Here is a 21,265-nt window from a genome sequence, read left to right as displayed (position 1 = left end):
AATCCTGCGGCTAATCTTATTTTTTCTTTCCGTTGAAAAGCAGATAACATTACATGAATAAATCATACATTATATTTATCCATTTTTATTAAGCAATGATTAAGCGAAAGACGTTCACGCAGTACAATTATAAAACACATACTATGCACATAAATTAAAATTTTTTTTTATTGGTGTTGAATTTACTAATTTAACACGTTGAAATTAGATAAATTATGTCATTGTTTGTTATCAGTCGATTATTCAATAAATTGAATTGAAATTTCAAAATTAAGAATGCCAAGTTTGAAGCTACACCGAATAATTTTTGTTGCATCCAGCAATATAAATGCACGATACTTCAGAAAATTAGATTATCGTACTATTTTCTAAGAATTATATGAATAGAAGCGCATGATATTTATGACGCAGAATTTCTCAAAAAAAATGGAAAAATGTGAAATTTGTCAGCATTACGAAGACGGCTAAAGTTAAATGAATTAATCCGTTTTGTGGTGAATATAAAAGAGGAAACCTTGAGCAAAATGCTCGCTGATGGGATGTCAGGGAAATATTGTCACATGTTTTTTTAATCAACTCAAATTTTAAACAAATCGCGTCTTACTTTTTGATGATTGCCTTAACGAAATTTTCGAATATTTAGGAGATGATATAACTAGTTTACATTCATGCTTATTAGTTAATCGTCTTTGGTGTAAAGTTTCCGTGAGAATTTTATGGAGAAATAGTTGGAATTATAGTGCTTCGACCTTTGATACTTTAATTGCTTGTCTTCCAAGCAAGTCAAAAGAAATTTTGTATAAGAATAAAATTATTATTTATGCATATTAACCATGGCATCAGAGATAGCCAATATAATACTAAGTTTGTTAAATTTGTTAAATCAATATCATATATATTGTATGCTAAAAGTAAAACTTGAATATCATCAGATCACACAGTAATTAAAAGACATTAGAGATATTTAAAATATTTAAATATTTAATATACAATTCGAGTCGATATGTTCGCTCTATTTGAACTCACGGTTTCATAAATTTTTCTAATATCTTGATCGTCTACATTAGAAATATCAGCCATCATGTAAGCAATATTACCTCGTGAATCTGAATATTGTTTATCAACATTGTGATCGGAAAGAATTTCATTGATTTCCTATAAGTTAAATATGTTAATAATAATATTGCAAATTAATTAAAGAAATAATATTTTAAACATTATCTAAATACCCTAAGTACACCAGGCACATTGTAATGGCAAAAAAGTAAACGAATCGTTTTATCTGTATCTTGAATAGCACGAAGATCAATTTCCGGAAAGTTGACAGCGCCAATTGAAGTACCACAGTTAATATACTTTATTATTGCAGCCCCTACTTCAGCACCAATCATATACTGCGCCTCCTCAGTTGATCCACCTTTCAAATTAAAAAATAATTTAGTAAATAAGTAATTGTCCGATATTATTATACTAAATAAGAATAACCAACCAATATGTGGCGTTAAGATCACATTTTTACAAGCCAAAAGGTCAGATGTCCAAGAGTTCAATTCATTATTATAAAATTGGCCATTTGATGCCGGTTCCTTTGGAAATACATCTATTGCAGCACCCAGCAAATGACCATTCTGTAAAGCTTTGATCAATGGAGGAATCTGGACAATTGTGCCACGAGAAGCATTTATTAGATAGCTTCCTTTTTTCATACGCGCAATCTCTTCCTCTCCAATCATATTTTTAGTTTCTTCTGTTTCAGGAACGTGTAAAGACACAAAATCTGAACGTTCTAAAAGTTCATACAACGTATTGACCTGTTTAGCTGTCCCCATAGGCATCAGCTGAATAATATCATGGAAAAATACTGTCATTCCCATAGCTTCAGCAAGAACCGATAATTGCGATCCAATATGACCATAACCTACGATACCTGTAAAAGAATGCCGGTAAAATCTATGTTATATATTATATTATTCATAATTACATAAATGAAAGACATAAACTTACCAAGAGTCTTTCCACGAATTTCATAGCATTGGGAAGAAACTTTATTCCAGTTCCCTTGATGTAATTCTATGTTTCGATCACCCAATTGTCTAGACAATGAAATAATCTCAGCAATAATTAATTCTGCAACACTTCTACTGTTGCTGAATGGAGAATTGAATACTGCAATACCTCGATTGGCAGCAGCTTCAAGATCAACTTGATTAGTTCCAATACAGAAGCATCCAATCACCAAGAGTTTTTTAGCTTCCTGGATAACTTTTTTAGTGAGCTTAGTTTTAGAACGAATACCAATCGCGTGAACATCACGGATTTTTTCAATAAGAACATCTTCTGGAAGTGCTTTTTTGATTGATTCAACCTATTTTGTGCATAGATATTAATATAATATATAAAATGATAACCGTATTGCAACAAAATTTGAAAACTTTATAATTTACCTGATATCCTTCTTTTTCTAAAAGAGATATACCCCTCTGGTTCACATTTTCGAGCAACAAAATTTTTATTTCACCAGAATCAAAAGGCTTAAGTGCTTTAGGATGTGAATGTGTAAAAGAGGATGAGCGCGTTAACCTTACAACGGTTGATGCTACTTCTAGAGACATTATTAATTTTGAATATTTTTTTTTGATAATGTTCAAGTAGGAAGTAAGCAACTGGTTTATGAGGGTTTTTTATAGATAAAATATTGTTGTACATCTTTAGTGCTTTTCCGCTTTACTCCTCTGCCTTATTAAAGTTTCCCGTTTTTCTGTTTTTTTTTTATAAAAAAACCAATATAAAAAGTTAGGAAGATCGGCAATTATAAATCAAAAAGATAATCGATAATCGGAATCAATCGCATTCACTTGGTGTTATGTTTCCTTTTTTGGCATTATTTAGTCAGCAACAGTCATGTACTTATTAAAACGTTAAACAGAAAAATTCTTTTTGAAGACATAATTTTGTAATAATTTATTAATTAATGTTCTTTTAAAGACATAATTTTGTAATAATTTATTAATATACTTCTACGTAAGGTAACACAATATGTCCCGTCTGATAATATTATATTTATATATGCATTAAAAATAACACTTCAGGTTTTGAAAAGGAATGTATGTAAAATGTCAGATATAAACATTTGGTATACCATCGGATACTCTGATATATCCTCTATACATTCCACTTGTATTAAACGGCATCGCAACTAATGCATAGGAGAAAACGTAAAATTATTAAAAGATTCTTGCTGCAAATTTAGTAACAATTAGAGCTTACCTTTGCCATATTTGTCTAACGCAATTACTCCTCCACCACCCCCAACTTTTCCAAGATTTTTAATAACATTATAAGCCGCTTCATCTACACTCTCACCAAGATAGCGCATTCTGGATGATACATCTTGAGCAATACCATATCTAATAAAAAACTATAGTGAAATAAATGGTTAAAATAATTGATAAATAATTAATCAAAATCGTTAACTTTTTACCTCTCCATTACCGGTTCCACTAACACCACAAGTTTCATTATCTGCCCAAGTACCACACGCTATCAATGGTGTGTCTCCTATTCGGCCATCTTTCTTATTATTCATTCCACCTTTCAATCAATAAGAAGAATATTGGTAAATAATTATTGCTAGGATGTGCTTTATTACTCAGATTTATTACTCAGATGTACCTGTAGAAGTAGCTGTAGCAATGATCCCATTCTTATCAACAGCAACAGCTCCAACAGTTCCCATAGGGTATGGTGATGAGTCCATTTCCAAATAATTATTGTTATCTTTTTCCAATCCTTCCAAATGCTGTTTCCATCTCTTTTTTGTCCAAAAGTAACTAGGGTCAACAATTTCTAATCCTTTCTTTTCAGCATACTCTTCAGCCACTATACCACCAAGAAATACATGTGGATTCTCTGGATCAAGTAAGAGTGTTTTAGCTAAAGTAATCGGATTCTTTACTGTATGTAATAAAGTGCTTGCACCGGCTGGATGATTGGAAGTTCCAATCATAATTGAAGATTCAAGTTCATTCTATAAAAAACATATCAATGTCGTTGCATTTAATAAAGCTGCCTAAAAAAAACCTTTGATTACCTTTCCACCGATTGTAAAGACAGATCCTTTGCCAGCATTAAAGAGAGGACAATCTATTAAACACAAAAAAGTGAATTCCGATTTAAATAGTAAATTTATTTTTAAATTTATCTTAATACAACCTTCCATTATCCTAACTGCAGCTTCTACAGCGTCAATTGAATTTCCTCCACTTAGTAAAATTCTATGACCTGCCATTAAAGATTCTTTTAGTGCATCGAGATATTCCTTTTGTACAGAATAATTTTCACGGACAATGGTTCCTGCACCACCATGAATCACTAATGTAGGGCCATGATTAATTTCAACTTTCTGCACATTTAAAAAAATTTTTATTTAAAAAGATGGGCTTATTTTATTGATAATACTGTATATTAACCTCATTCGAATTTACTAGTCTGGATCTTTCTCTTAAATCATCACCCAGAATTAATGTATATAAATCGTTTAGAACTGATAAACATCCGACGTTTTTTGGCATCGTGAAATTTGTTGAAAAAAGATAATTATCGCGGGTTTATATATATTTATCGTGATAAGTCTAATCCACGAATAGAATGAGCCGATAACTTTAATAACCTTGAAGAAGAAAATCATCTGTATTTTTAGAAACAAGGTTATTACAATTTGAATTCTATTCGACCAATTTAACACGAAAGCCCCTGATCTTCCGCTCTATTTTTTTTTTCCCTAAAGAGTCATATAAGTTATTTATTAGTAATTACAATTATTTCTTTAAGTCGTCTATAAACAATCTCACAATAAACACGGACACTTGTATTATGCCGCAGCGGTAGTTGCTATCGGCGAAATGGGCTTCATCTATTTGGTGCTTATTTCCTAACTTATATAGTATTCTCCGCTGGTAGCAATCCGATCCTTAATCCGGTCAATTTGGATTGATCCGATCATCTGGGATCAGTCCGGAATTCGAATAGCCTAAAATTATGCCTTAAGGAGTCATTACTTGTTCATGTAGCTTGTCCATTATGGCAATCACATTTAAACGAACGGTTTTATCACCTCTATTACGTTTGTGAATACATATCTTCAAATGCAGAAATCAGAAGTTACCGAGGATGATTGGATGGTTTGGGATGTTATAAATTCTCGCGGACAGGTAAGCTTTTATCGAATAAATTATTTCTTGATCTCCTTTTGTTAAATATAAAAAAAAGTTAACTCTTTTTTTTTGATTAGTGAAAAAAATTTTTTTTTTTTAATTTAGGTTTTTGTTGATGAAATTAAAATCCATGAATTGATTCAAGAAATATTACCTGATACTTCATGGGAAATATTTCAAGATATCTTACTCAATTTGTACGAAGTTGTAAGTGTAAAAATGAAATTCAATTGGTTTGGTATATTATCAATTTATTTTTCCAACTCAATTTAATTATAGGGATTAGTAAGAAAACGGCAAACTCATGATGAAAGATACATGTATCAAGCACGTTCTAAAGAAACAGCAACAAAGTAAGTTATTGAAAAATATGTATTTTTCGGTATTCGATTAACTAATAATTCGTGAAAATTTTTTAGACTTCAAGCTCTCGAAAACCATGAATTCGAGATTTACGAACTTATTGAGAATTCAGAACGCAAAGGTGATATATTATTATAATACCTTTTCTTAATAAAGTAGATTAATTCACCAATTAGTTACATCTTTACTCAGGTATCTCGAAGACTGATATCCAAAAACAAATAAAATTAGTACAGTCTTTAGTTGAAAGTAGCTTAAAGAACATGCAAGAACAGAAGTTAATTAAAGAAGTTAAACCAAAGGTAAAACATAAGCTAAAAAAAATTTTTTTTTTATACGGATATTGGTATTAATTTTAACAAGTTTTCATTATTGTTTAATGTGTTTTTTTCCTTCTCTTTTATTTAGACTAAGAAGCTATATATGTTATTTGATATTAAACCTCATGATGAATCACTAAGTAGATTACTATATACCAATGGAGAACCGGATACATTTGTCGTGGAATCTTTAAAATCAATATGTTATAACTTTATTTATCGCAGAGTATTACAAGAACTCTATTTTTTGATATATTTACTTATTTGTTTATTTAATCATTTCAATAATTAAAATCATGTATAATTTTATGTTTAGAGTTTTCCAAGGGGAATGGATGAAGATGCAATCTTTTATCCAAACTATAACGGTTACGTAACTTTATCAAAGGTTGTACAATGTGTACAAGAAACAAAAGTTACAGAAATAGAAATTGAAGAAGCTGATATAAAACAAATTCTTGATGTACTTATATTTGAAGGAAAAATCATAAAAAAATTTATTAGTAATGTAGATCCAAATTCAATGAAAACTGATGATAATCGTTCTGATTCTCAATTTGTTTATATAGCCAAAAGGGCTAGAAATATAAATAATGCTTGGACTCAAGCTCCATGTGGAAGATGTCCAGTATGTATAAGTTTTGGTTTATAGTATTATTAAAAATTTTTTAACTCGTTTTCTTTCAGTTTTTTGAAAACGAATGTACGGAAAATGGCGAAATTTCTCCATCGACTTGTATATTTTTCCCTCAATGGCTTAATAAGGCGATTAATATGATACAAAATGATGAAGAAAATGAGAAAGGAAAAGACACTCTTGATTGGTGAAATACCAAGATAAGAGGTGATTATGATAATAATATTGAATATTATTATTTATGTACAGACATTAATAAAAATTTTAATGAATTTATAGTAAAAAAATTTATTATTAAAGACAGTTGAAATCGAGTTCTGATTTAATGAAATAGATGTTCAATAAATATATAATAAATAATATAATTTTTTTTTCTTTTTTGTTTATTTATACAAAAGTTTTTTTTTAAAAAAAAAACATTACAAAGAAATCAAATGTGATTCATTATCATTTCTATTATCATCATTTTTTCTTTTAGCCATGGATAAATAAAGAAGACAAATAAATTACTTCTTATTGGACAATAAGAAAAAATGTTCGCGAAGTTTCATTAATTTCTTCTAATACAGCTAGTGATTGAGTTATTCCAATCATTAATAATATGTCCATTTTGTCAAAAAAGTCTTTTCTCACACCTAAACCCAAAACTTTACTAATTCAGCAGTTCTACCCTTTTACCTTTATTACTCTCAACCATCATCGTAGACCTTTCTTCCAACATTATATTATGGTCCTTACCCGATACTGATAATGATACAGTATTTAATGCATCATTTTCACATTGTGTATGATTTGTTGTATTAGTATAGGATGTTTGATTACTGCTAGATTCTGGTGATACCGTTTCCGGTGACGTTTCCAGTAACGTTCGCAATGATGAAGAAGAAGATGATGATGATGGCGATGATAACAGTGGTGGTTCAGCAGAAGAATCGGTTGTTTTTATAGAAGTCTGCGTAGGAACGTCGATAGTCGAAGATGCTAGTAAAGGAAGTAAGGTCACTAAAGGAGATATTCCGAAATTATCATCCTGAACGGATTCTTTTGCCCACTCTTCTTCTCGCATGGCTTGATCTCTAGTATTAACAAGCAACTTTTGAGTAAATGGCTTTTCTTGCTTAACTATATTCGTACTCAACATTTCATTATTTCCTCCTTCATTACTTTTATGACCAAGTTTATATGTACGAATTATTTCACTCCCATATACACCACTTTGATTTGTTGTTTCGGGCGCACCATTATTTTCGCCACCCCCCTGATCCAACAAGGATTCATCATCCTCACCATCATCATTTTCGCCCTCAATATCTGACACATCTTCACCATCTTCATCACTATCTACATTAGGACGCATTCTTAACCATTGCATCCTAGGACCACTCCGGCTTCTTTCATTTACTTTGAACCCAAAGATTTTTGGTTCATATATTCTTGTTGGAGTATTTGGAAGCAATTCCGGAAATTGTTGAAATAAAAGATGGGGAAAGGTTGTACCAAAATAAGCTCCTATAAAAATGAAATTTGAGTATTAAAATCAAAAATACGCTAAAACGTTTAAATATAATTATCATACCATCAATATTATGATATCGTGAACTTGGTGGCGTATATAAATCTAAGCAATTTGGACAAAACAGTTTTACAGTTTCTAAACCAGGATGATCATTTCGTCCACAAGGAACTACTGCTGTTGGCTGGCAATATACTCTTGGGCAATGTCCAAAATGATTATTTTCATATTTATCCACCTAGAAATAAATATAAATTTTAATTGACTTATGAATATATTAAAAGAATAATAATTATGATCAGACAAATTCTTACCATTTGTTGTAATCCTTGACGCGTCAATATGTAGCGCTGATGTATCATACCATATAACACTTCTGCAGAATTTTCGACAAGAGAGACGTCTGGGACTTTTAAACTTTCCTCTTCTAAAAGAGAAATTAATAGAATAAATTGACTTTTGATATAATTCATAATACAACATCGCAAATAATATGTTATATACCCGACCAAGCAAATAAAAAGGATGAATGCATACACAAATCGTTCTTCAAGTAATTAAAGTATTTAAACATAATTCAGGCCGTATTTTGCAATACTTACCAGGTTCAACATCCAGTATCATTTCCAATGCTTCTTTATAAAACGGGACTGTCGAATTTAAACCAGTTAAATTAAAATCATCTTCTATGAAATCTTCGGCTACTTCGGCAAAATATTCATGACCCGAAAGGGAACAGAACCATGAGATCCAAGTCAGAGATTCTGTGCCAGTGTCGTTGGAAGTATCAGATTCTTATTATTCATAAAATAAGTAAGAAATTCGGAGTAAGTGTCATGTTGAACGTCTTTTAAAATTAAAAATCGTCCAAATAAGATTAATAGTGACTTTTTGACTAATTATAACTAAGACATCTACGGATTCATATTAACTAAACTGAAACTTGTTCGCGCATATATTATCAATAATTCATCATTAAGCTCGTTGACATGAAAATCATTTCAATTAATAGATTGACACGAGATCGATTATCATATTTTTGATTCAAAGAGGACTCTAAATTCTCCGAATTAAATTGTTACTCGAATTTAAAATTTTGTTAGTGTATTCGAATATGATAGGTAGGCAATGAAAATATATGATATGGAATGTTTCTTTTATCACTCAATCATATCTGCAAAAACTTGGTAGCTTTAAACATTCTCTCAAGAGTATACAAACTCTTATCTTCTATTGAAAAATAAGCGCAAAGAAAAACTAATTAATCGTTAAACGAAAACTCACCATAATATTCCCCTTGATATCGTCCACTGCTTTCTTGCAAAAGTTCTTCCTCTTCCTCTTCTTCGTCTTCTTCTTGATGTTGGAAATTTTGTTCTCTACTTGGATCGTTAGTGGACGAAGTAGAACCCGCTTGAATCGAAGCTGCCGTCGAATTCCACATTCTAACCCTTGGAATGCTTTGGTTTTTCGTATTGGGTCTTAAAACTATATGACCTTAGATTCTATAATAAATAGTAGACCCTAACTAATCGTAGAATTCCTTAATAAACGTGAAGGCAAGATGCTCAGCAACTCTTGCTTTGAGTTTTTGAGCAATAGGTGAAAATTTCACCAATTAATGATAATTTTTTTTTTGTTAATAGCTATCTAGTAATGAACTTGAGTTGAAAGTTTTGTGATACTAACTTCTTTGACGTATTACAGTTAGCGTGCTTGTGTTACCAAATATGTATTTTTTTTTTTTTGAGATCTCCGCATCTAAGAATTTCCCAACTATGAATTTTGTTCAAGAACGAGTTAAAGAGTTACAAGAAGATTTAGATAGTCTTTTTCAATCCTTAAGTTCTGACTCTGTTAAAGAAAATGTTTTCCGACTCCTTCGGCGTTCGACCGTTTTCCAAATTGATTTGGCAAGTTCTCAGACTTCTTCCATTTCTGACGTTAGTTTAGATAATGATATTGGTACCGAACGCGCAGAAGTTCTAAGAAAGGCAATTGACTCTGTCCAGCTTGACAAAGGCGATATTCCAAAAATGGATGTTATATTAAATCAATTGAATATGGTTGAACAAGGCCTCCACGGAAATTGGAAGACAGCTACAAATGATGCGTCATTTCGGGAAGACGAGGAATTGGAAAGAGGGATTATTCATTTAGAATGGCTGTTTCTTGCAAAAATGACCATATCTATATATGGCAAAATATTAGAAAATTTATTGATATCGACTCTTCCGTTATCAGACGATATTCATTATTGGGGAGAGTTAGAAGGAAACAAATTTTGGAGTTTGATTCATCTTTTTCAAAGTGATTTAGTGGTTTATGGTTATTTAATTTAAAAAACTTATTCAATCGAACGTTCTTTATTAATTATTTGTAAATTTTCTCTCTTTTAGCTTCTCCTTTACGAATATACTCTTTATTAGGAGCTATATTTAGCACGATTCGCCAACAATTTCGAGATGTTTCGTCATTGTATGTAAGACAACCGTTTTCTCTAGGTTATATGATCAACCTTTTCCCCAGATATATGCATACGCGTTTTTTGAATGCTCCACTTGTATCTTTGATCCGATACGAAATCCATTATAAGAAATCGATGCTTACTTCTCTTATGGAGTATCAAGCAGCATGTCTCGGATTATTAATATGTGAAGACAAAGGGTTTGACTTTAAAAAAATTGCAGAGGAGATAAATGGAATGACCAAAGAAGACCGATTGAATGTTAATTTTTGTGATATCATTGCAAAAAAATTAATTAATTGCATAGTACTGATGGAGAGAATTTTAAATCAAGCCACAGGATTTGATGTTGAAAAGGGAGAGATGCCTAACATTAATAAAATTTTCGGTAAGAATTAATTCGAAATAGTTGTTATTTAAGACCAAGGAGTTTACTAAATCAACAGCATGTAGATAATGTGAAGTTTTCAGATTCACCACCTTCCTTATTGGCTTTTTATACGCATTTGCGCTCCGTTATCATCACTCACCTTCCTCGTTATGATGAGCAATTTAATCGGATCATTTCTATTTATGGTACTCCGTCAACATTGACTCGATGGTGGATACCTATCACCATCTCGACCGTTGTTGCTTACAAAACAAGAAATCATATCTATGAGGTTTGTGATATAAGTCTCATATTATGAGGTTTAAATGCGCCATTTTTGGAAACCTGAATAATTTTCGAATAATTACACAGTCAAAAAAAACTAAAAACTTGAATATATAAATAATGATTGGTTACGGGAATTTTCAAGGTTTCTGAATATGATGCTTGTGCGATCCATTACATTTTACATGATTGTTATGAGACCGGAGTTATCTCAATGGATGATTATTACTACCCAGGAAGATTTTATAAAATGGTTTGAAGAAGCTAAATCAACCGTTGTCAATTTTTGGAGTGATTGGGTTTGGGAACCCCTTATAAGGATGATGGATACAATTCGTCACAAAGAAAGAAGGTTGGTGCTCATGGGGAAAGATAGTTTAAATTCTGATTTAGAGGTACGTCAAATTTTATTTGTCATTGCACTCAATATTATTGAATCTAAAGACTAATGGAAACTATCTATTACTCAAGTCTCTTGAAAGAATGGTATTAGACTTTGTTCGTGATCAACGTCAACTTAATGATGAAGAGATAGTTAATTTAACTTATCGAATTCGCGATGGAGATCTCTCAATGGTATTGAGAGTATATGAGCAGGAATTGAAGGTAGATAATTTTAAGGCGGTTTATCACTTAACTTATTTAAATCAAATATTAACTTTTATTTTTTTTTTAATCTAGAGCCCTTTTAAATCGACTGTTACAGGTAATTTGAATGTATTAAACATTATGAATATTTCAATAACATAACCTTTTATTATCTTTATATAGGTAATCTTATTAGAACGTTGTTGATTCAAGTACAAAAGACAAAAGTAGATATGGAACTCGCAATGGCCGCGTTAGATAAGCTATTAAAATCAAATGAATTAAATTTTGCATTCTTGGCCCTGGGACCAAGTTTGTTTGTCGTCTATTTATTTTCTACTTGGATCAAGAATATTTGGTGGAATAAAGGCACTTGGCCGGGTAAAGTCAAAGGCGCAAACGTTAAAATGAGAGAATCCTTACGGTAGGTATAGCGACATTGGATGTGATTTGTATTTAATTAAAAAATTTATTACTTTTTTTGATAGAATTGTAGAACGTTTACTTGTTGAACGATTACTTGAAGAAAGAGACCATTTATTAGCTTCTCATCCTACACCTTTTGCAACTCATGGTCTTGTGATTTGTCACGTACATCGTCTTCGAACTTATGCAATGTATCTACCATCCAAGAACAATTTACGTGGACGTGTTTTAGATGATCTTAGAGCATTAGATTATCCTCGAATGGGAGTTAGACAAAAAGTCATGACTTGCGAACGAATGTGGCGTTGTTGGGGATTCTTAAATAGTCGTGACGAGTAATTTTCATTTCTGCTTCTTAATTCTGCTTATATAGATATTTTTTTACCTTTGCTTTATAGCTAAATTCTTTATTAATAATTTTATCAAGTTGTTATATACATTTTTCAGAATATACGAGAAATACAATTGACACCCCGACATTTGATAATTAATACTCTTATTAAATTGAAATATTAGGTGAAATATAAAAAATACAATAATCAATATTTATTGAAAATGAAATGTTTGATGATCAACCTCCACCAGCAAATAAAATAAATGGTTTTTTTTCAATTATTACTTGTCAACCCATTAACTTTGACCCAGGCCACCATATGTATAAAATGTATAAAACAAATTAACCATGTATAAATTCTACAAAATCTAATATGTGCGATAAAAAGAAAAATTATAAACGTAATTTTTATGGTATTTTAAAATAAACTTTACATATACTGTAGCAAAAAAATGTTTCAACACATTCGGCAAGCCGAAATGCGCGAACTTTTTATGTGGCATAAAAAAATAGAATTTAAAAAAAATTTTTTTTTTTAAGCAAAAGAAAAGGAAAAAACTTATTCACTTTCCAACTCCACCTCTCCCTCTCCCTCTCCCTCTCCTGAATTAGACATTACCACGTCTCCATCACCGACACTGCTGCCAGTTTCAACTCCATTCTCCTCACGCGACTGTACGTTGACAGAGGCGGGGGATTCAACAGTGCCATTTTTGGCATTTCCATTTGCTCGAGCTCCCGCTCCACGGCGTCGTCCGCCAGCGACTCTGTTTTTCATGACTTCAAAGTTTTGCATCACGTAATTTTTGCATTTATGAGCATTTGGTAAGTCTTGTATCATTTTTCTGATAGTGGCTTGCGAAAAGCCGAAATAATCAGGCCCAGAAGCTGAATTTGAGTGATCACGTTGACGAATTGCATTGGCTTCACGAACGACAGTAGTCCAGGCACCAGTCGCCGTGTTAGCTATAATTGGCTTGTTAGGCTGATCCTCTGCCTCGATAACAAACTATTATTAATTTAATGGAAAGGTAAAGTCAATAAAGATTAATAATAACACCAAATTTATCTAAAAAACGCATAAGGAATTATTACCTTTGGGTTTTCCAAACCATCTTCAATTTTGCAAACGTACATCGTCTGTGCCTTGGAGTTGATCATGCTATTATAAGCTCTAAGTTTTTAAGCAACGAATAATATTAATATAAGTAAATCTAAGGTAAAATAGAGATAATAAATAATTCTTCACCTTTTGACGGCATATCCGACAGGCCAAATATACCTTTCATTATGGAAAGTATCACGGTCATAAACTACTGTTCCGAGATTCAACACAGTTAATATGCCTATTTGTACAGGAAGTTTATAATTGCCGTTTTCATCTTGCTCAACGTGTTGAACTTTCATTGTCTTTGCATTCAATGGGCGCTTGCTTGCACGCTTCTTGGGAACCTTGCCAGATGGATGAGTAATGGGGACCGAATTAACGATGTTATTAGCGGGTGTTGGAGGAGAAAGCTTTTTTGTAGATAGGCGACCGCGTGCTTTTTTGATTGGGCGAACGGAAGAAGCTTGAGAATGTTGCGCAGACGAACCTACAATAAAAAAAAGCATATATGTATATATTGTATATATATAAGGATTAGAGACCATTTTTTAGGATATGTGAAGTGAAGTAATTTTCGAGATTCAGCTTACCGTCAGAATCTGACGTAGCTTCAGAAGAAAGTTCTACAGATTTTTCAGAATCAGAACTATCAGAATCTTCATATTGACTAATGCGATCTAGAAGCAATCTTTATAAATAACAACAAAAAGGGTTAACCATTTATAATTTTGACTATATAGTCGAATATTATTCATTTAAAAACGTACTCTTTTTCTTTCTTCAAGGATTTGATTCTTTTGCGAGATCTTTCAAGTTCTTTAGTTAGTTTGTCATATTCCTAATATCATAAATTATAGAAAAAGATACATACAAATTAATAAATAGTATTGTTTATAATATATAGTGGTTAAAATATTTCGTTATAATAAATAGGTCAACTCTAGTATTTATATTTCTCGTCGTTTAATTTTCATGATAAATATATGTATAAAATATGTTCCGATAAACGAGTGCAAATCTTAAAAAGGTTGTAGTAAAATCAAAGCATAACTCATAGACTATAACTGAATCCAAGAGAAACATGTTTTGATAAACAGTGTATATCTAAAATAATTTCTCTCATGAAAATACTTTCTCTGCGATCCTATACGAATGTTGCTCAATTCTAAATTAAAATAAGAAGTTACTTACATTTTGCATGTCGCGAACCTTGCGTTTAAGTTTTTGATAGCGCTCCTGAGTGACGGCTCCATTTTCATGTGTAGTAGTAGCATGCCTTCCTCGACCGGAATGTGTGTGCGTATGTGAATGTGATTGAGCCATGTTAATAACAATATATTATTGCAAAAGGTCAACAGGTAAGAGTTTTTTTGGGGGGGCCAGATGTAAAGGCAGACCTTATTTTATAACAAACAAGGTTGATTTGGTTTATAATAGTATCAATAGTATTTTATAGTTATATGTATTTATGGTTGGTGCAGTGTGTATATAGCAGATAGTGCGCCCAACAATCTTTCGGGTGTGTAAGGGCTTAAGAGATGTTAGTTTTGTTTTTTATCTGTGGGAAGAAAATTTTTTTTTTATGGGGTTAAGTCCCAAATGAATTCGATAGATAATTTTTTTTGCAACGCAGACGTAATTCATTTGTATGGTAGTATTTATTATGTATGTTGTGGGGGGTTTGGTTTGGAACATACTGGACGGACGTTTCGGAAGGCTTGTGTGTGTGCTCTTTTCCAAGGACAAAAGCCTGCCTCTTTCAAAAGAGAAAATGATTTCATGCTGTCTCCAAACCTTTACTACTTGTAATTTGATTGGTTGAGAAGTGATGTGCAACGTCACAACATGCAATTACTTTCTAAATTGAGTCAGATCTCAGTCGGGGTCACTAGTTGCTTAATTTTTGAAAACCAATATAAATTATATTCTAAATAATATAATAATATTTACAACCGAGTACAAACTGCACTATTCTGACAAATAATTATAATAAATCTCTTTTTTCCTTTCTTTACCAGAGCAGAAAAAATTCGGAAGTTATTGAGCTTTTGGAGCCAAGTTGATGTACAATAATAAATGATATAATTATGACAATAAAACAAATTCCAAAGAAATATTTAAAATGTATTCTAAAAAAAAAATAGGGGGGGGGGGGGGGGGGAATTTTATTTAAAAATTATTTCACTTTGGGGTTATAAAGAATTTCGTTAAAGGAATCTTTGTAAAGTAAAAAAAAATCGTAATTGGTTCTGCGAGAAGAAGATAACACTTCCAAAGGTTAATAATCAGACTATCAATCCAAAATAAGCATAACTATGCCACGCATTTCTAAAAAAAATACCCGAAGGTACACAGCCGTATAATGTTTAACACCTCACACTCTTTCTTCTTTTGCACCTTTTAATCACACGAAATTTTATTTTTGTACATACAAAAAAACAAATATCCAAATTACGACATTTTATCTCCCCAAATCAGGAAGGAATCCGGAATTCTTGCCCTTATTTTAAACAATCTGCCACTTTTTATTTATATTATACTGTAATACTCGCTTATTATTTAGCCTTCCGACTTTATCTTCCTTTCATTTAGTCTTTACACTTTCTCAAAGAAACCGGTTCATTTATTAAATAAATCTTTATTGTTGTTGACTCATCCTTTGAGTCATTCCTTGTTTGAGTAGACGCTGTTTTTTAAATAAAACTCTTTTCGATTTTCTATCATAATTTCTTTATTAAATTTGTATTACAATTTTCCAAAAATAAATAAACGGAATTCTTTTTTTTTTGTTCTTTGCCTGTTTAACGAAGATTATTTTTCTTGTGCGCCAAAACCATGGGAATTTCGCTGACACAAAAATTGCATATGTCACTATGATTATGCATTACTAGACCAAGACTTTATTAAAGAACCTATTAACTGAAATCACGTGATAATTAGATATTATAAACATTTTTCCTAAGTATACAATCTTCCTATTCGTCAATTTCCATATTTTCCATATTATCATTTTTCATATCTTGTAACCCTCCAGCAGCGGTTCCGATGTCCATAATCTTCTCAAGTTCCTTCCTTAAAATTTTTGCCGCGTTCATCCAAGTTTCATATTCTTTGGCTTCACCATAAGTAACTGTCCTGATTGGAATATCTCCCGATGTTATTCCCATATTTCGCATTTGGCGAAATTGAAGACGTAATCCAACTTGTATATTCTTTTAATATTAAGATATGTTATGAGAAACACAGATAAAATAAAGAAAACATTAAATTTAGAATTTTAACCCGGAACAAATAGAACTACAATATATTTGCCTACATCTATTAAATCATTAAATTTTTTTGTCAAATTTTGAAAAATCTCGATCTGTTCTTCGGGGCTTCGCTTTTTTACCGTGAGCTCTGTTTTTGATGTCTCTTCATCGTTGTTGCTGATATGTCCGTCCAATGCCAAACCCATAATCGCTTCAGCTGCCGTATCCATTAGTTCAACGATCATCTGTTAAAGTATAAGAATATATATAATTTAGGAGTGTAAATGTGTAATATAATAAAATAAAAAAATAATGATTCCAAATATATCCGGATTGGAAAAAAATTTTTGTAAAATAGAGGTAAGTTGGATACCTTTTCAATGACTTCAAGATTTCGAATGCGCTCTGCACTCAAATGCCCAACATTTCTCGTATTCTCTATTTTAATAAAGATTATAAAAATCAAAATGATCTATTAAAAGCTTTATTAATTCATCAAATTACCATTTTGGTTCATTGGTATATAAAAGATCCCGAAATAGCTAATTAAAAAAAGGGCGTCAAAGGTGAACGAAGTCGAGCTTTGAAATCTCGATCTTTAATATCCAGCAAATCATACCAAATTTGGATGGATAAAACGTTAAGAGTCATATGATATAATCACAAAATACTGAATTTGGCAATAACCCAATCAAATGACGCGCCGTTAAAATAGAGACAGACCACATTTTTTTCGCAGGATTACCGGTTTCATTCTCTTGATTGAATTAACGAGTGATAGAAATGGCTTCTTCCTTACCGAATCTTTGCCTTCGAAAAATATTTGAATGTATCGAGGAGAATGAGGAAGATAAACCTTCTTTACACTCGTGTCTTTTGGTTAACCGACATTGGTGCCAGGAAGTTGTGCCAATCTTGTGGAGAAGTCCCAATGCATACATGTCTAAACAGTTAGTTGAAGTATATATAGCTTGCTTAAGTGACGAAGAAAAACAAATACTTAATGATAATGGTCTAAATCTTCCACCTTCAACTGAGATACCTCCAACATTCGATTATTCTAAATACCGGCGTGTTCTCCACATTGGAGGATTATATCACCACCTGTGGTGGTGGTGTAACCTTCGTAGAGACGAATGCATTGGAGCAGAAGGACGCTGGATACTAACAGAGTTGCTTCTGAAGCTTTTTATAAGTCGCTGTCCTGCTATATATCGGTTTTCTTGCGATGCTACTTGTTTACTAGAGAAATATGATATTACCTCTTACCCGGGAGCTGAATCTTGCTTACCACATATTCGACGGTTAACTCTTACTGGGAAAAGATTACGTAAATATTTTGAAAAATTTTCTATCTGTCATGGAGTGTGTCAATTAAAGACGTATCTACCTATATATGAATGGGATACTGAAAAGCAATGTAGGGATATCGAAAAGTTTGAAGCTGAAGCAGAAGGCCTGGTTGATTTTATTCAAGCCCAAAATAATTTACAAGATTTGGAACTCCATGGTGATTATTATGGTCATGATACTGGTGGCAGAATCATTCAAGCTTTGGAAAGTCAAGCAAAGTCATTAGTGCGCTTAAAATTAAGTTATGTTCGTTTTGAAGGTCACCCACCATTCTATGGAATCGGAGCCTGTAAGAATTTGGAAATATTAGAATTTGATGGTTGTGATGGATTAACAAGTGAGATGTGCGCTCCATTGATCACTTCATCATTATCTCGATTATCACATCTTAATATATCAAATTCTGATCTTCCCGTTGATATTGTATCGGCATTGGCTAGTAATGCTAACATAAGTTTGCGAGAAGTTATTTTATGTTCCACACAAAGTTCCGAATATTTAGTACAAGTTATTGAAGCTCTTGTAAGTCATTGTCCGAATATCACCAAATTTGAATCAAATCAAATTCATGGTACCATAGAGATATCTGCTATCTGCTCGCTTTTAAGCAATTCACAGCAGCTTGAAAGTCTGTCTATATATGGTGCAAGTCTGGATGCTGAAAAATTCTTACCTGCGATAGGACAATCAATACCCAGTAGTCTTCGGAGACTTAGTATTTCATCTGAATGGCAGTTTACAACGACCGCTTTTGAATCATTTTTGGAACATTGTAAGGCACCATTGACCTGGCTGACTCTTTCTGGATGTGAATGCATCACCGACGAATATTTGGAGCTCATAGTACAGTATTTGGGGAAAACTTTACGACATCTTGGTGTATATCGTGCGGTATATACTAGGATGGAATCTTTTGAAAAAGTTAGAAAAGTTATACCAGAAGTTAATGCTCCCGAGGAGAGTCATTTAAAGTTTTATCAAAGGCGTTGTCTACGCGATGATTAACGAGATATCATAAGGTTCGTTGCTGATATGAACTTTATTTTTTTCCTCATAGGAAGATTTGATAACTAAATGCCAACTTGTAACCCAATGATTTCTGGAATATGAATAGGGTAACAAGGGTTTGGATATCATGGGCTTTTATTAATATTATGAAATGGAAATTACTCAATTTCGTTGATAGTGAGAACCAACTCGATGGTTAGTCAATTATTAGTCGATTATTTAAATTACGATTAGTATCATTCATTATATGATAGCAGACAACTAAGGACTTTGACATCTAAAGAACGTGATGGTATCAATGGATATCGATCTTTGTTGTTGTGAGTTACTTTTACCGACTTTACTTATATATATTATGCACATTTTAATTTTCCCAATTTATATCACAGCATATCATTGATTTCTTATTTGTTTATTGACCATATATCATTGTACCATTATTCCGTTTAATATTTTATTAGTTTTCTAAATAAATGTTTTTTCTTCTTTTATCTTTAAGCAAACAACTATAGTCATATTGGTCTGGAAAGAATTGTACAATATATTAAACACCCCTCCGTTCATAACTATACGGAATAGTAGACTCTTTATTTAATGGGAATCATTTTGGAAAATATTTATTAATCAAATTTGCATTATTTGCTATGAATATTAATTACGATATTACGATAATTCTATTCTCGCAGCTTATGACTTTAAGAAACACTAATAATGATGAAATAATTTAGTTCAAAATAATTAGCAAGTGCCTTCACCAAGTTTAATAATATTGTAAATCAGAACTTTCGGGGACAAATTCTACATGTATATGGCATTAATGTAAATAAAATTTATCTTTACTGATGATAACATAGGGCATAATTATTTTTATAAGTTAAATACTTTTGTAAATATCACTTATCTTTACGTAAGTATAAATATAGGAAATATAGATTAATATAGCAGAAGAATACATTAGTTTTAAATTCATTATAGCACGAATTATTTATAACTCATCTTTGTATTTTTTTTAGAAAAATCATTTAGTATTAAATAACTATTTATTATTTTAATTAAAACAAAGAGTAAAAACTAGAGAAGGTAGTCATTGTAATTTGTAAACTTTAGTAAAAAAAATTAAGATTTAAATTTTCTAAGTGAATTACAGGCTATATTATATAAGTAAACATCTCTGTATTATTTCACCAATTTTCTTTATATTTAATAATTTACTTTTGTTAAAATATAAACATCCTTTATTAAATTTAATTATGATTTAAATTATTAAACCTAACTAAAAGAAAAATCACCAAATTTTATACTTTTTTTTTAGTTTAAAATAAATGAAAAGGATTCTTTTTAATCTAATACTTCCTAATAATTTAAATAAAAATGATCTACAAGTTGCCCTATTATTTACTTTATTTTAAACAGAACAGTTAATATTAATAGAAATATTTAATTTTAAATTTTTTAAATAAAAATTTTAGAACAAATTAAATTAGATTATCATTTCAGTAATCTGATTTGAATTTTTCAAAACCTTTAGAACTCTAAATTTTAGTACTTTAATAATGAATTTTATTAATAGAAAATTGTTTAGCAGAGTTAAAAATATTTATATATTTAATTTTTAAATACTTGTAATGAAAAAAATCATATTTTTTTTAATTTGCTAATTTCCTTTATTAATTGAATATTATTTAATTTATTTATAATTATATTTAATTTAATTTTATAATATATTGTTCATTATAAATCATATTTTAAAATTGTATTTAATAAAATATTTTTAATTATATAAATTTTTAAGAAATAATGTATTTACCGCACCCTGCGTTACAAATTTATATATATTTGTATGTTTATCATTTGCCATTTTAAGGGGGAGTGCGGTGTATAAACTAAAGATCAACATAAACAATTTACAAAAAGGAAGGATGCGTTGTAATGCAGGGTGCGGTAAATAAATTCACTCAATTTTTAATTATATATATAATAATAATATTTTATACATAGTGTAACATAAACATATTCCTTTTTGGAAATT

The 21,265-nt window shown here is 31.0% G+C and overlaps 8 protein-coding genes across 8 annotated transcripts; 3 read left to right on the top strand and 5 right to left on the bottom strand.

The window, feature by feature from the left end:
- Positions 1 to 798: 798 nt before the first annotated feature.
- OCT59_022407 (Phosphoglycerate dehydrogenase ser3) lies at positions 799 to 2,650 on the bottom strand. The gene is made up of 5 exons (XM_025319213.2): positions 2,445 to 2,650; positions 2,005 to 2,365; positions 1,490 to 1,927; positions 1,230 to 1,417; positions 799 to 1,155 (listed from the first exon to the last, which is right to left on the bottom strand). The coding sequence occupies exons 1-5, from the start codon at positions 2,610 to 2,612 to the stop codon at positions 982 to 984; spliced, it is 1,329 nt and encodes a 442-aa protein (XP_025174261.1). The 5' UTR covers positions 2,613 to 2,650; the 3' UTR covers positions 799 to 981.
- Positions 2,651 to 2,939: 289 nt separating this feature from the next.
- On the bottom strand, positions 2,940 to 4,571 carry OCT59_022406 (uncharacterized protein; the record flags this gene model as incomplete). Its single annotated transcript, XM_025319212.2, has 7 exons — positions 2,940 to 3,196; positions 3,268 to 3,418; positions 3,482 to 3,591; positions 3,673 to 4,027; positions 4,091 to 4,143; positions 4,213 to 4,402; positions 4,470 to 4,571. The coding sequence occupies 7 exons, from the start codon at positions 4,569 to 4,571 to the stop codon at positions 3,117 to 3,119; spliced, it is 1,041 nt and encodes a 346-aa protein (XP_025174260.1). The 3' UTR covers positions 2,940 to 3,116.
- Positions 4,572 to 5,144: 573 nt separating this feature from the next.
- OCT59_022405 (uncharacterized protein) lies at positions 5,145 to 6,724 on the top strand (the record flags this gene model as incomplete). Its single annotated transcript, XM_025319211.2, has 8 exons — positions 5,145 to 5,210; positions 5,319 to 5,420; positions 5,493 to 5,566; positions 5,633 to 5,697; positions 5,769 to 5,878; positions 5,985 to 6,122; positions 6,213 to 6,524; positions 6,584 to 6,724. 8 exons carry the CDS (start codon positions 5,145 to 5,147, stop codon positions 6,722 to 6,724), a joined length of 1,008 nt encoding a protein of 335 aa, XP_025174259.2.
- A 157-nt stretch (positions 6,725 to 6,881) lies between these two features.
- OCT59_022404 (uncharacterized protein) lies at positions 6,882 to 9,672 on the bottom strand. Its single transcript, XM_025319210.2, has 5 exons — positions 9,331 to 9,672; positions 8,649 to 8,840; positions 8,361 to 8,473; positions 8,110 to 8,284; positions 6,882 to 8,042 (listed from the first exon to the last, which is right to left on the bottom strand). The coding sequence occupies exons 1-5, from the start codon at positions 9,488 to 9,490 to the stop codon at positions 7,186 to 7,188; spliced, it is 1,497 nt and encodes a 498-aa protein (XP_025174258.1). The 5' UTR covers positions 9,491 to 9,672; the 3' UTR covers positions 6,882 to 7,185.
- Positions 9,673 to 9,824: 152 nt separating this feature from the next.
- OCT59_022403 (uncharacterized protein) lies at positions 9,825 to 12,701 on the top strand (the record flags this gene model as incomplete). Its single annotated transcript, XM_066144785.1, has 7 exons — positions 9,825 to 10,356; positions 10,446 to 10,901; positions 10,967 to 11,175; positions 11,405 to 11,563; positions 11,640 to 11,774; positions 11,850 to 11,874; positions 11,940 to 12,701. The coding sequence occupies 7 exons, from the start codon at positions 9,825 to 9,827 to the stop codon at positions 12,182 to 12,184; spliced, it is 1,761 nt and encodes a 586-aa protein (XP_066006213.1). The 3' UTR covers positions 12,185 to 12,701.
- Positions 12,566 to 14,947, bottom strand: OCT59_022402 (uncharacterized protein; the record flags this gene model as incomplete). Its single annotated transcript, XM_025333226.2, has 6 exons — positions 12,566 to 13,525; positions 13,612 to 13,690; positions 13,766 to 14,111; positions 14,215 to 14,312; positions 14,392 to 14,462; positions 14,816 to 14,947. The coding sequence occupies 6 exons, from the start codon at positions 14,945 to 14,947 to the stop codon at positions 13,076 to 13,078; spliced, it is 1,176 nt and encodes a 391-aa protein (XP_025174256.1). The 3' UTR covers positions 12,566 to 13,075.
- Positions 14,948 to 16,318: 1,371 nt separating this feature from the next.
- On the bottom strand, positions 16,319 to 17,447 carry OCT59_022401 (uncharacterized protein). The gene is made up of 4 exons (XM_066144784.1): positions 17,380 to 17,447; positions 17,249 to 17,313; positions 16,941 to 17,120; positions 16,319 to 16,836 (listed from the first exon to the last, which is right to left on the bottom strand). Exons 1-4 carry the CDS (start codon positions 17,390 to 17,392, stop codon positions 16,600 to 16,602), a joined length of 495 nt encoding a protein of 164 aa, XP_066006212.1. The 5' UTR covers positions 17,393 to 17,447; the 3' UTR covers positions 16,319 to 16,599.
- A 166-nt stretch (positions 17,448 to 17,613) lies between these two features.
- On the top strand, positions 17,614 to 19,737 carry OCT59_022400 (uncharacterized protein). The gene has a single exon (XM_025311172.2). It carries the CDS (start codon positions 17,659 to 17,661, stop codon positions 19,231 to 19,233), a length of 1,575 nt encoding a protein of 524 aa, XP_025174254.1. The 5' UTR covers positions 17,614 to 17,658; the 3' UTR covers positions 19,234 to 19,737.
- The last annotated feature ends 1,528 nt before the right edge of the window (positions 19,738 to 21,265 follow it).

Source organism: Rhizophagus irregularis, chromosome 31, assembly GCF_026210795.1.
Source record: "Rhizophagus irregularis chromosome 31, complete sequence".
Lineage (NCBI taxonomy): Eukaryota > Fungi > Glomeromycota > Glomeromycetes > Glomerales > Glomeraceae > Rhizophagus > Rhizophagus irregularis.
Note: the sequence above shows the minus strand (reverse complement) of the source record. Positions and strands in the feature narration are given on the sequence as shown.

What these genes read in the sequence shown, in the direction of transcription:
- OCT59_022400 (XM_025311172.2), top strand. Translation starts at nt 17,659, where the DNA reads ATGGCTTCTTCCTTACCGAATCTTTGCCTTCGAAAAATATTTGAATGT.
- OCT59_022407 (XM_025319213.2), bottom strand. Translation starts at nt 2,612, where the DNA reads ATGTCTCTAGAAGTAGCATCAACCGTTGTAAGGTTAACGCGCTCATCC. An exon ending in GATCTTAACGCCACATATTG is followed by an intron (nt 1,418 to 1,489) that starts GTTGGTTATTCT and finishes TTAATTTGAAAG; the next exon opens with GTGGATCAACTGAGGAGGCG. An exon ending in ATGTGCCTGGTGTACTTAGG is followed by an intron (nt 1,156 to 1,229) that starts GTATTTAGATAA and finishes TTTAACTTATAG; the next exon opens with GAAATCAATGAAATTCTTTC.
- OCT59_022404 (XM_025319210.2), bottom strand. Translation starts at nt 9,490, where the DNA reads ATGTGGAATTCGACGGCAGCTTCGATTCAAGCGGGTTCTACTTCGTCC. An exon ending in ATATCAAGGGGAATATTATG is followed by an intron (nt 8,841 to 9,330) that starts GTGAGTTTTCGT and finishes ATGAATAATAAG; the next exon opens with AATCTGATACTTCCAACGAC. An exon ending in GATACTGGATGTTGAACCTG is followed by an intron (nt 8,474 to 8,648) that starts GTAAGTATTGCA and finishes TTTCTCTTTTAG; the next exon opens with AAGAGGAAAGTTTAAAAGTC.
- OCT59_022401 (XM_066144784.1), bottom strand. An exon ending in ATCTTGAAGTCATTGAAAAG is followed by an intron (nt 17,121 to 17,248) that starts GTATCCAACTTA and finishes ATACTTTAACAG; the next exon opens with ATGATCGTTGAACTAATGGA. An exon ending in AATTTAATGATTTAATAGAT is followed by an intron (nt 16,837 to 16,940) that starts GTAGGCAAATAT and finishes TAATATTAAAAG; the next exon opens with AATATACAAGTTGGATTACG.